The sequence below is a fragment of the Bison bison genome, unplaced genomic scaffold, assembly GCF_000754665.1.
Source record: "Bison bison bison isolate TAMUID 2011002044 unplaced genomic scaffold, Bison_UMD1.0 scf7180017864192, whole genome shotgun sequence".
In the NCBI taxonomy this organism is placed as follows: Eukaryota; Metazoa; Chordata; class Mammalia; order Artiodactyla; family Bovidae; genus Bison; species Bison bison.
Genome location: NW_011494764.1, coordinates 3,934,817 through 3,946,338, shown reverse-complemented (window position 1 = coordinate 3,946,338; position 11,522 = coordinate 3,934,817). Strand labels below are relative to the sequence as shown.

General features: G+C 50.4%; 1 protein-coding gene across 6 annotated transcripts in view; it reads left to right on the top strand.

Moving 5' to 3' along the window:
- The window catches only part of SPIRE2 (spire-type actin nucleation factor 2), a 20,541-nt gene extending 9,775 nt beyond the window's left edge, over positions 1-10,766 (top strand). Inside the window, exons 8-15 of one of the 6 annotated variants that reach the window (XM_010843932.1) lie at positions 601-790; positions 1,065-1,166; positions 1,294-1,415; positions 4,098-4,232; positions 4,322-4,389; positions 9,044-9,071; positions 9,763-9,878; positions 10,089-10,766. In XM_010843932.1, coding sequence (XP_010842234.1) covers positions 601-790; positions 1,065-1,166; positions 1,294-1,415; positions 4,098-4,232; positions 4,322-4,389; positions 9,044-9,071; positions 9,763-9,878; positions 10,089-10,311 — 984 coding nt within the window. In that variant the 3' untranslated portion in view covers positions 10,312-10,766. Of the gene's footprint in view, positions 1-600; positions 791-1,064; positions 1,167-1,293; positions 1,416-4,097; positions 4,233-4,321; positions 4,437-9,043; positions 9,072-9,762; positions 9,895-10,088 lie in introns of those variants that run through there. The other 5 variants (XM_010843931.1, XR_825612.1, XM_010843934.1 and 2 more) reach the window with 5 other exon arrangements.
- The last annotated feature ends 756 nt before the right edge of the window (positions 10,767-11,522 follow it).

Genomic DNA, 11,522 nt, shown 5'->3' with positions numbered 1-11,522 from the left:
AGGAGGAAAGAGAAGGAGGTTCTGGGGAACTGAACACAGCCAGGGTGCAGCATCCAGCTGTGGGCCCTCTGCTCGGGGTCCTGTCTGCACCCTGCTGTGAAGCTGTGTCCTGCTGTGGGGCTGCGTCTGCACTGGGGACAAGCGTGGCGGGGCTCAGGCACCCTCTCCCATCTTGGTCACTCACAAGGGTGACTGAGACAGTGGCCTTGAGCCACTGTTGCCTCAGCACATAAAAGGATGAAATGGAGAACCATGTCCTCCTGGGCTGGGCAGCCACACTTGGAGGTGCAAAGCTTACAGGTCCCAGCGTGACTCCCCACCCTGGCTGCATTGCCCTCTGACCCTGGAGACCAGGCTGAGGGCTGTCTCCACGTGACCCCAGGCCTGTCATCTCCAGGACTTTCCAGGGATCTCAGGCCAGGGGCTGGCTTCTGAAGCATGTCTCCCCTGGCCAGGGTAGTGCATAGCTGTCAGTTTGTGCACCCCACGCCTTGGTCCAGGGACAGGCAGGAGGCACTGGGGCAGAGCAGTCATGGTGATGCTAGACTGGACTGTCCACAGGAGGGTGGACAGGGTGTTGCTGGGCTGATGTGTCCATAGGAGGAAGAGTCACCGTGCGGAGAGGGGACGCTGAAGCGAGATCGTTCTTTCTCTGAGCATGACCTGGTGCAGCTCCGGAGTGAGGTGACCTCTGGTCTGCAGCCGGCCCCTCAGCCCCCCGGAGGCCTGGAGTTGTCCCGGCCGCGAGCAGGCAGCATGCAGTCCTGGAGGCCGAGCCCCCTGGAGCCAGGTACGTGGCCTCTCCCTCCCTGGATGCCTTCCTGCAGGTCCTGCTGCTCCAGAGGGAGCTTGCACTGCCAGAGGGACATTTATCACTTCAGGCAGCCACGCCCCACCTTTTAAAACTCTGCTAAAGTAGTAATCCATATCCAGTGTAAAACTTCAGAAAAGTCCTCACAATTCTTTTACCTAGAGATATTAACTTTGCCATATTGGTCTGTAGAAAGACAGCTGGACCAATGGATGGATTGACAGACCGTTCTCATCTTTTTCTTTCCTGTCAGTGGAAAGGGGCCCAGAGAGCATGCACACCACTCTGGACTGGACTAGTCCCCTGCGGTTTGTCACAGCCCCGTCCCTTCCCGTCGGTCAGCCGGCCACTCTAGGTTAGCTGGTCCCACAGTGCTGAGGCCTGGGGTTGCCATCCCACCTGCTGCTTCTTCGTGCCTAGCACAGCCCTGCGACACCAGAGCTGCTGCGGGTTGTCCTGACAGCCCCTGTCTCTTCCTCCAGGTTCCCTCCCCGTCAGTGTCCAGTCCCAGCCTGACCCCAGCTCCCTACCACGCAGTGACATGAGCTCAGTCGAGGACAGGCAGGGGGCCTCCGCGGCCCCGGACGCCAGTCACCTGTGGCTGGTGAGTGACAGAAGCACTGTGGTGCAGGGTGGCCGGGGTGGGGGACAGCGAGAGGGGACTGGGAGTGCCCCTTGTGGGCTCAGGAGTGGTGGGGCCCTCTCAGTGGATGCCTGGGAAGGTTGGTCTTTGCTGCCACCTCCTGGGCCTTCTGGGCACTGCAGCCCAGGCCAGAGAAGGACCTTGCTAAGGGCACAGCCTAGTCCCAACTCTCAGGGTCAGGGCACATGAGAAGGCAGCATGGTGACACTGGACAGCACTTTCTCAGGTCTCAACTCTGGCTCCGGGCCCTTCCGTCTCTGTGCTGCAGTTCCCTCACCTGTGAATTTTGTCTGACCTGTAATCATGAAGAACTAACAATTGCTGACATCTTGAGGCTCCCACTTGGACCTGAGCCGAACGGAGTGCCTGCAGGGCCACAGGGCACCTTGCTGGCATGTGGAGGGGGGTCCAGAGGGTGGCTGTCATTATTGATTCATTGAGGTTTTACCGAGAGGTTCAAGTGAGAACGGATGTTCAAAGGCTTTGGAAAGTCAAGGTCATATTACTGTAATACTCCCCAACTGAAGGGCATGCTTTACCCTTTGAGTCCTGTATTAGGAATCTGGCCACATATAAAATCACCCCTCACTTAGCAGCTGCAACAGCACAGTTACCATCTCATCATCTTTCTGGGTCCAGAGCCCGGAACTGGCCTCCATGGGGCTGCAGTGGCAGGGCTGCGTCTCACCTGGAGGCTTGACCTGGGCTGGAAGACCCTTCCTAGGAAACTCCTCCCCTGGCTGTGGGCGGGGCCCCAGCTCGTCCCAGGTGAAGCACCCTCATGAGGTGGCTCCCCTAAGTGAGCCATCTGAGAAGCAGAGGGAAGCTCGTGTCTTTATGACGCATTCTCGGGACTGACACTGTCAATTCCACCTTACCATTCCATACAAGTCAGTCACTAAGTCCTACTTAGGGAACTATGTCTTGTTTATTTATTTGGCTGTGTGGGGTCTTGGTTGCTGCCCTCGGGATCCTCCTTGCCCTCGGGATCCTCCTTGCATCATGCGGAGTCTTTCCTTGCGGCACGCGGCTTTTCTAGTCGTGGGGCAGGCTCCAGAGCACAGTAGTGGGCCCAGTAGTCGTGATGTGAGGGCTTAGTTGCCCTGTGGCTTGTCCCCCTTTTTTAAAGATGGATTCTTTATTAAAGATGTTATTATTTTTTATTATTTTATTTATTTTTGGCTCTACCGGGTCTTTGTTGCTGCATGCCAGCTTTTTCTAGTTGCGGCGAGCAGAGGCTGCTCCCTGGCTGTGGGGTGAGGGCTTCTCACTGCAGCGGCGTCTCGTGCTGTAGAGCACAGGCTCCAGGTGCATGGGCTTCAGCAGTCGCAGAGTGCAGGCCCATCAGTTGCAGCACATGGGCCTAGTGGCTCTGTGGCATGTGGGATCTTCCTGGACTCGGGATCAAAGCCTTGTTCCCTGCATTGGCAGGTGGATTCTTAACCTCTAGGCCACCAGGGAAGTCCCAGGACCACCTCTTGAAGGGAGGGATGTCAAGCAATCAGGGGGCATGTGTTGAATAGCAAGTCTCATGAGTCTTTCTCCAGCTCAGGACTCGAGAGCTTTCCAAGAGGCTTGGCTATCAAACCCCTGAACTGCGATGACCTTGCCTCAACCCAATCTGTTGAGCACCCAACTTGAGATCTCTTGGCAATGTGTACAGTGAGTGTAACATCTGTAAGGTTAGAGGGAAATTGTTCACATATAAACAGCACCACCAGGCTACAGGAAACACTAATCAGAAGCCAAGAGACCTGGATGCTTCAGGTGAGAGGAGAGAACACAAGGTCCCAGATTCACCCCATGCCAGACAGTAGCAGCTGACCAACAAGTGTAAACAGGAGAAAATCTGACCACAAACACCATCCACTTCCACATCCTCTGGTGCCTCCCATGCCACCTGGTCTTCGTAGCTAACATTTTGATTCTGGTGCCAGACACTGCATCTTCTTAGTGGAGCTGAAATACCCTACTTCATAGAAGAGGAAGTGACCCTTTGAGAAGTCAAATTCTATGCTAAGAACACAGGACTGTTCTCCTGGGGCAGAACAGGGTATACTCACCACGACAGCCCAGAGGGCCAGGCGGTTATGACGAGGTGGACAGGAGCATCCAACGGACCAACAGACCCAGAGTGGCAGTGGATGGATAGCACTGGGAAAGAGGAGGGGGTGCGGTGGTTGGGGGTTCCAGGAGGCTGGGGGCAGGAGGGGGTGCAGGGGTGTTGGGGTTCTAGGAGGAGTGAGGTGGGGGGCAGGAGGGCACTCTGGTGGGGGTTCCAGGAGGGAGGCAGTGGGCCTGGGGACTCTGGGTGACTTTGATTGTCCTGGGGTGTTTTCAGGTGAGCAACAAGGTTGGAGGCAGATGGTTCAGGTCTGGGTAGCATCATGAACATAGGTGGGATGTGCTGAAGGGTTATGTGAGCAATGAGGTCATCGAGGGGCTGGCTGCCAGTTGAGTTGTTGGGCCCAGGTCAGAGAGCTGCCTATAGGAGTATCCCAGGAGCAGTACAGTCTCAGGCATGGGCGTTCTGGGGAGCTTGCCTGGACTGAGGCCAGGAAAATGCCAAGTCCTCAGGGAAGTGGGGAACTTGTGGAGATGTCCTGAGAGCCTGAGACCAATGCCACAGGCCTCCTGTCCCAGGAGTTCAGCCACCCCGTGGAAAGCCTGGCTCTGACGGTAGAGGAGGTGATGGACGTGCGCCGTGTGCTGGTGAAGGCAGAGATGGAGAAGTTCCTGCAGAACAAGGAGCTCTTCAGCAGTCTGAAGAAGGGGAAGGTGAGGAGCTGGGTGGGGGGTAGGTGTGGGCAGGGCTGGGCCTGGCAAGTTTGGGACAACACTGGGCTCCAACCAGGCTCTCCTCACAGATTTGCTGCTGCTGCCGAGCCAAGTTCCCGCTGTTGTCATGGCCACCCTCCTGTCTCTTTTGCAAGAGGTGAGCCTTCTGTACGCACCTTGGCTGTGAATTCACAGGGGAAGGAGGTAGGAAGCCTCTTGCTTTCTGTCCAGTAGGGCTTCCTGTGGTTTGGGGCATGTTCCATCAGGCACGGTGACCAGTGCAACCAAGGAACAAAATTTTTAATTTAACAACTGAGGGGCCCCCACTTTCATCCAAGATTGGGTAATAGGAAGCAGAACAGGCATTTTCCACAGGAAACGGCCAAAAAAAAAAAAAAAGATGCAAAGACATAAAACATTGGTTCTCAAGAACCAATCAGGTTTGAAGCAAGTACCAGAAAGCAGACAGGGTAAGCTCTGTCCTACGACTGCCTCAGCTCTGGACTCAGGCCTGTTCAGCTCCTGCGGTGGAGGAGGTACAGCTGAGAACAGGGGTACCCGGGCAGCTAGAGTTCACAGCACAGATCTCCAGAGGGGAGAGGGTTCTCCAGGAAGCAGGTCTCAGAGACCTTCACAAGGTTCTCCTTGGATATTCAGAGTTCTGATCAGCACAAACATGAAGGAAATGACTGAGGCTGTGGAAACCTGGCCCACTGCCTATTTTAGAAATACAGTTTATTACAACACAGTCACACCCACTTGTTTATTATTCATTTAGTCACACCTAAAATGTTGACTATCTGAGCTTTTAGAGGAAAAGTCTACTGACCCTGTCCTACAGATTTAAAGGAGCAATACCAGGAATAGTGTCTGTTCCCACCAACCAAGGTGGCAAGTTGTGACTCAACGGGCTGCTGAGTGAATCACAAAAAAGTCTTGCCTCACTACCAGGAATAAGCGCCCCCACAACTGAGCAACTTCACTTTCACTTTTCACTTTTCATGCATTGGAGAAGGAAATGGCAAGTCACTCCAGTGTTCTTGCCTGGAGAATCCAAGGGACGGGGGAGCCTGGTGGGCTGCGGTCTATGGGGTCACACAGAGTCGGACACGACTGAAGTGACTTAGCAGCAGCAGCAGCAGACTGAGTGCTGCTCCAGAACTAACAAATCAAAGTCAGACCAGAAAAGACCAAACTATTCCCAAGGATCTTAATTGCTTCCTAGAATAAAACTCAAGTCTATGTGTCTACATATATTCGCTCAGTTGTGTCCGACTCTTTGTGACCCGGTGGACTATACATGGAATTCTCTAGGCCATAATACTGGAGTGGGTAGCCTTTCCCTTCTCCAGGGGATCTTCCCAATCCAGGGTTCGAACCCAGGTCTCCCCGCATTGCACGCGGCTTCTTTACCAGCTGAGCCACAAGGGATGCCTAAGAATACTGGAGTGGGTAGCCTATCCCTTCTCCAGCAGATCTTCCCAACCCAGGAATTCAGCTGGGGTCTCCTGCATTGCAGGTGGATTCTCTACCAACTGAGCTATCAGGGAAGCCCATAAAACTCAAGAATAGGAGTAAAAAAATACCCAGCATCAAGCCAGATAAAACACCTGTCATCTAATTGCAGATTATCAGGCATGTCAAGAAGCAGGAAAACATGACCCATGGTGAGAAAAACCAATCAAATCATGGAGAACTGACCCAGATTAAAGGATTAGCAGATAAGGACATTAAAATTTTTGAACTGCATTTTATACCTTGAAAAAATTAAAGACATGGAAGATATAAAGAAGTAACAAACATCTAGACATGAAATGTATGAGATGAAAAAAATTACACTGGATGATATATAGCAGATTAGACATTTAGAGTAATGTACAGAAGAAAAGATTAGTTAACTTGAAGATACAGCAGTAGAAACTATCTGAAATAAAACACACAGAAAAAAAGAATTGAAAATGGCATTGGCAAGCTGTGGGGTAACATTAAGAAGCCTAATACAGCTGTAAAGAAAGTCCCTAAAGATGTGGGGACAGAAAAAGTATTTGAAGAAATAATGGCTAAAAAGGTTTTCCAAATTTGATGAAAACTATAAACCCACAAGAAACTCACTGAACCCCAAGCACAAGAAACATGAATAAAATCACACCAAAACACACAATCAAATTGATCAATGATAAAACCAATGATAAAGAAAAATACAAGGACAGAAATTCCTAAATTCAGTCAGCAAATAAAAAACATGTTGTGTATAGAGAAAGATAAAGATGACTGCAGATTTCTCATCGAAACACTACAAGCAGGGTGTCAGTGGAACAACGTCTTTAAAGTACTGAAAGAAGAAAAAAGTGGTCAGTCTAGAATTCTGTACAAGAATATTTGTGTCAAAAACAAAGGCAAAAGTAAAGACACTTCGAGAAATACGAAAGCCCCCAGCAGACCCATACTGGAACAAATGGTAAACGAGGCCTGCTGCACAAAATGAAAATGATGCCAGATGGAGATCTGAATGTACACAAAGGAATAAGAGCACTAGGAGCAGTAGCTGCTAAGATGTAACTCTCCCAACATGAAAGATTCTCTTCTTATGCCTCCTTAAAAGCTAAACCAGTGCTTCCCTGATGACTTACTGGTAAGGGATCTGCCTGCCAAGGCAGGAGACATGGGTTTGATCCCTGATCTGGGAGAATCCCACTTGCCACACAACGACTAAGCCCATGTGCCACACCTATTGAGCCTGCACCCTAGAGCCTGGGAGCTGCAACTACTGAAGCCCACGTGCCCTGGGGCCTGGGCTCCGCAAGAACAGGAGCCACTGCAGTGAAATGCCTGTGCACCGAAGCTAGAGTGAGCCCCACTCTCTGCACTAGAGAAAAGCCCATGCAGCAGTGAGGACCCAGCACAGCCAAAAATAAATAAATGAGAAAAAAACGGTAAGCCAATATCTAGCACCCAGCAAGGTAAAATTCAGTCTGCCATCCAAACAAAGTTTATTAGGAGTGCAAAAAAGTAATAAAAAATGTATTTTGGGGCTTCTAACAGATGTATAAGTAAAAACATCCTAACAATATCATTAAGACTGAAAGTGAGGATCAGAAATACACTGTTATAAGTTTTTTATACTGTACATTAGATGGTAAAATATGACTTGAAGGAAACTGTGATAAGTTAAAGATGATCCTGTGAGCCCAAACACAACCACTGAATTAGCCTTTAAGTCAAAAAGAATATACTGGATTGGCTGAAAAGTTCATTTGGGTTTTTCCAAACAAACTTTTTGGCCAACCCAATAAAACGGAATCATAAAAAAAAATACTCAATACAGAAAGCAGAAAAAGGAAAAAAGAACAAACACAACAGAAAGAAAACAAATCCCAAGATGACAGACTTAAACCCAACTGTATCAACAATTACATTAAACATAAATGGCTTAAACAAGCCAATTAAAAGACAGAGTTTCCCATATCGATTAAAGAAAGCAAGACAATCTGCTGTCTATAAGTCGTGTATTTTGGTTTGTTTTTTTTTTTTTTGGCTGTGCCATGCAGCTTGTGGGATCTTAGTTCCCTTGCCAGGGATCAAATGCACACCCTCTGCATTGGAAGTGTGGAGTCTTAACCTCTGGGCCACCAGGGAATTCCTATGACCTGTAGTTTAAATAAAAGACACACATTGATTGGAAGAAGGATGGAGAAAGATACCCCATTCCAATAGTAGTCTAAAGAAAGCCTGAGTTGGTATGTTAATACCATACAAAGTAGAATATGGAGCAAAGAATATTACCAGAGTTAAAGGAGTTCATTTCATGGTGATAGAGGGAGGAAATAATTCTGAACACTTTCTGTACCTATCAAGAGATTCAAGATACATGGAACAAAACGTTGACAGAACGGCAAGGGAAAATAGCTAAATCCATGGTTATAATTATAGAAATGAAAAACTAAGGGTATAGGGGATTTGAATGACACCATCACCAACTGAACCTACGTGATGTTTACAGAAACTAATCTGTACAATGGGATGTACATTCTTGTCAAGTACACATGGAATGTTCACCAACATGACTGTATTCTGGGTCATAAAATAGGTCTCAGAAATGTGGAAGGATTCATATCATACACAGTATGTTCCCTGACCACAGTGAAATCAAATCAAATGAATACAGAGGTCTGTTGATGGCAGATTAAGTATGGGACATCCCTCTAAGAGTATATGGTCCCTTGTTTTAAAAAATGAATTTAGACAGTTTGCACTGATGTGGAGAAGAACCCTGGTGTATCTTTATAGGATAGTACACAGGATACCCCATTCCATTTATTGTACTCTTATTTTAAATGTATGTTTTTATTCATTTATGCTTAGATCTGGAGCATGGAAAGTGTGCTAGTAGGGAGCATCTCCAGAATGGGCTATACAGGAGAGGACTCATGACTAAATTAAAATTCTCTCTAGTGTTTGAATTTTTACAATAAAAAGGCATGTACTTTTGAAATCACATGTGGATGGGAAATAAACGTTACTCACTGCTTAAAGCTGGGCATGTCACCTGACGGCCCTCTGGCTGCAGCAGTGCTCATGTGTGGGGGAAGTCAGGCACCCTCCACTGCAGATCCTTGGTCCCCAGAAAGAGCCTGAAAGGAAGGAGTATTTTGTGTGTGGAGCTAAATAAAAAGAAAAGCAAGATTTGGGAGTAAAATGAGAGTAAAACACTGATGTGGCCAGGGGGCAAGCAGAAGGCGGCAACAGTCTGGCCTGGCCTGCATGCTAGACCCCTTGAGCTGACCCTACTAACCCTCTTCTTTCCTCTCCAGAGCCGTCTGCAACTCCTGTAGCATAAAGGTGAGGACCACCTGGGGTCAGAGCGAGGCCCCATGTCCTGAGCGTCCTGCAGCCTGGCTGGGTTGTCCGGGAATGAGGTCGGGGGTTGACAGAGGCTCTGCTATCTCGAGTCTGATGACCCCCCTCACTAGTCACTTCTTTCATCTTCTCCTTCCAGGAAGAACCCACTCCTACACTGCCCAAGACTGCAGTGTAAAGACCCTGTGGATGGTTCTTTTTTTAAACAAATATTGTTTTAGTATCCCAATGCCAAGAAACTCTTCTCTAAAGTCTCCTTCCAGCACCACAGTCCTTGAGTGTTTTTGGAAGGGCTCGTTTTAGATGCAGCAGCTTGTGGTGTCTGTGTACACCTGGGGTGCAATTCGGGTGTCACTCCTTTACCTCTCCTTTATCCCAGAGATAGTCATCTGCTTGAGGGGTTTTTACCACCACGATTTTCAAACCCTTGCCTTTTATGACCCCTCTCAATGTTAAGTGATGGTTACATACAGGCCACTGGGCTACCCCTGGCATGTTAAAAAGGCACACTTTGCTCTACAAGGCAAGGGAACCATGCCTTCAAACACCAGGCGTGAAGGGGCGTCCAGTGAGCATGTGGGAACAAGTGACCTCAGGCAGGGTCCTCTGCTGGCCGGGCAGGTGGCCTTTTTTCGGGGGAGTGGGGTGCCTGGAGTGTCTCTCTGTATTGCAGATGAAGATGCCTTCTAAGAAGTTTGCTCACATCCCTGTCTACACACTGGGCTTTGAGAGTCCTCAGAGGATGTCAACTGCCAAAACCACACCAACACAGAGAAGAGACGCCTTCCAGTGCGTGCTGCCCTTGGTGATGTTCCTGGTGGGCCGGGAGCTGGGCGGGGGTTTCTTTGCTGGGGAAGGAGGAGGGCAGAGTGCTCAGAGCCCAGAGTCCCAGTTCTTCCAGAGGAAGGGCTTTTGTGGGGTGGCTTTGCTCTGCCTGGCGTGGGTGTAGGGGACGCAGAGGCTCGGGCAGAGACCCCTGACGGCCCTGTCTTGCCCCAGATCCCTGCAAGGGCTGCAGTGGCGGAACGTGGAGGAGGAGTTCCCGCACATGTACACCCACGGCTGTGTCATGAAGGACGTGTGCAGCGACTGCACCGGGTTCGTGGCGGATGTGGTGCACTCCAGCCGCAGGAGCGTGGAGGCCCTCAACACCACGCCACGTCGTGCCCGCCAGACCCAGTCCCTGTATGTCCCGAACACCTGGACACTTGACCTCAAGTGATGTCCTGTAGCCCCTGGGCTGCCTGGCAGATGCTTCTCAAGGTGCCCCCAGACGGCCATGCCTCCAGGGAGGAGCTGGGTTAGGCCTGGACCGGGATGAGTCTCCATCCTGGGACAAGAACCCCTGTCCTCCTGATGTGCATGTACATATATACATACGTTTATATAATATATACACACAGCCTATATATTTATATTCATGTCCCCTGGCCCCCAGAGCTCACTCCAGGACCCTCCCTAGGGAGACTGTTCCTCTCAGGATTCCTTGGGTGGGGTGGGAGCAGGTCTTCTCACTGAGACAAGGAGGGGCAGGTGGGTGTAAGCAGAGCATACTCAGAGGTGCCGGGGTGGTGCTGGTCCGGGGGCCCTGGTGATGCTGGAGGCCCTGGTATGGGAAGGCACTCCGTAGATTGTACCCATGGCTACTCCTGGCCTAATAAAGGTGGTCTCACAGTCTCCGGTGTGGGGTGTGAACTGAGCTCTCTAGTTGCAGCAGTGGGCCTGTGCTCCGAGGGCCGTCATGACACAAGGGTGCTCAGGCTTACTCCATGACCTGGCCATCTTGGTCTTACGGCCAGCAGGGCTGCGTGTGTGACGACCACTCAGCCTGCTTTCTATCACCTGCCAGCCTGGGAGACCCTTTGGCCTCGTCCCCCAGATCTCTACTGCTGTTGTCTAGGCAGAGGGTTCGCTCAGGACCTGCAGAGCTGGGGGGAATATACGCGTGGGCACCCAGGTGCTCTGCAGTGGGCTTCTGTGGTCACCCCATCTTACAGATGAGGAAGCTGAGGCTCAAAGAGGTGAGGGAACTGACCAAGATGCACAGCCAGGCCTGCTGGATGCCAGGCTCTAAGGCCTGAGGAGGCCCCAAGGGACAGAACGTGCAGCAGTCGGGCCTTCCGGTGAACTGCTTTCTTTCCCCAGCTGGGATCTAGGGACACTGAGTGACACAGAGAGAGCAACCAGGAACAACATCCAGTTCCCAGACTTGTTCTAAGCACTTCCTGTGCAGGGAGTATTATTCCCATTTTAAATTGAGAGAACTGGCACAGAGACGGTAAGGAATTGCGCCCAGTCACACAGCCAACAAGGAGAAAGCACCTCCAAGGGCGATAACATCCCCAAGGGCAGATAATCCTGCAGGTGAGGAAGCAGGCAGGGGACACATGCAGGTCCATGCTCCCAATAAGGAGAGACTTGGGTTCTAATCCT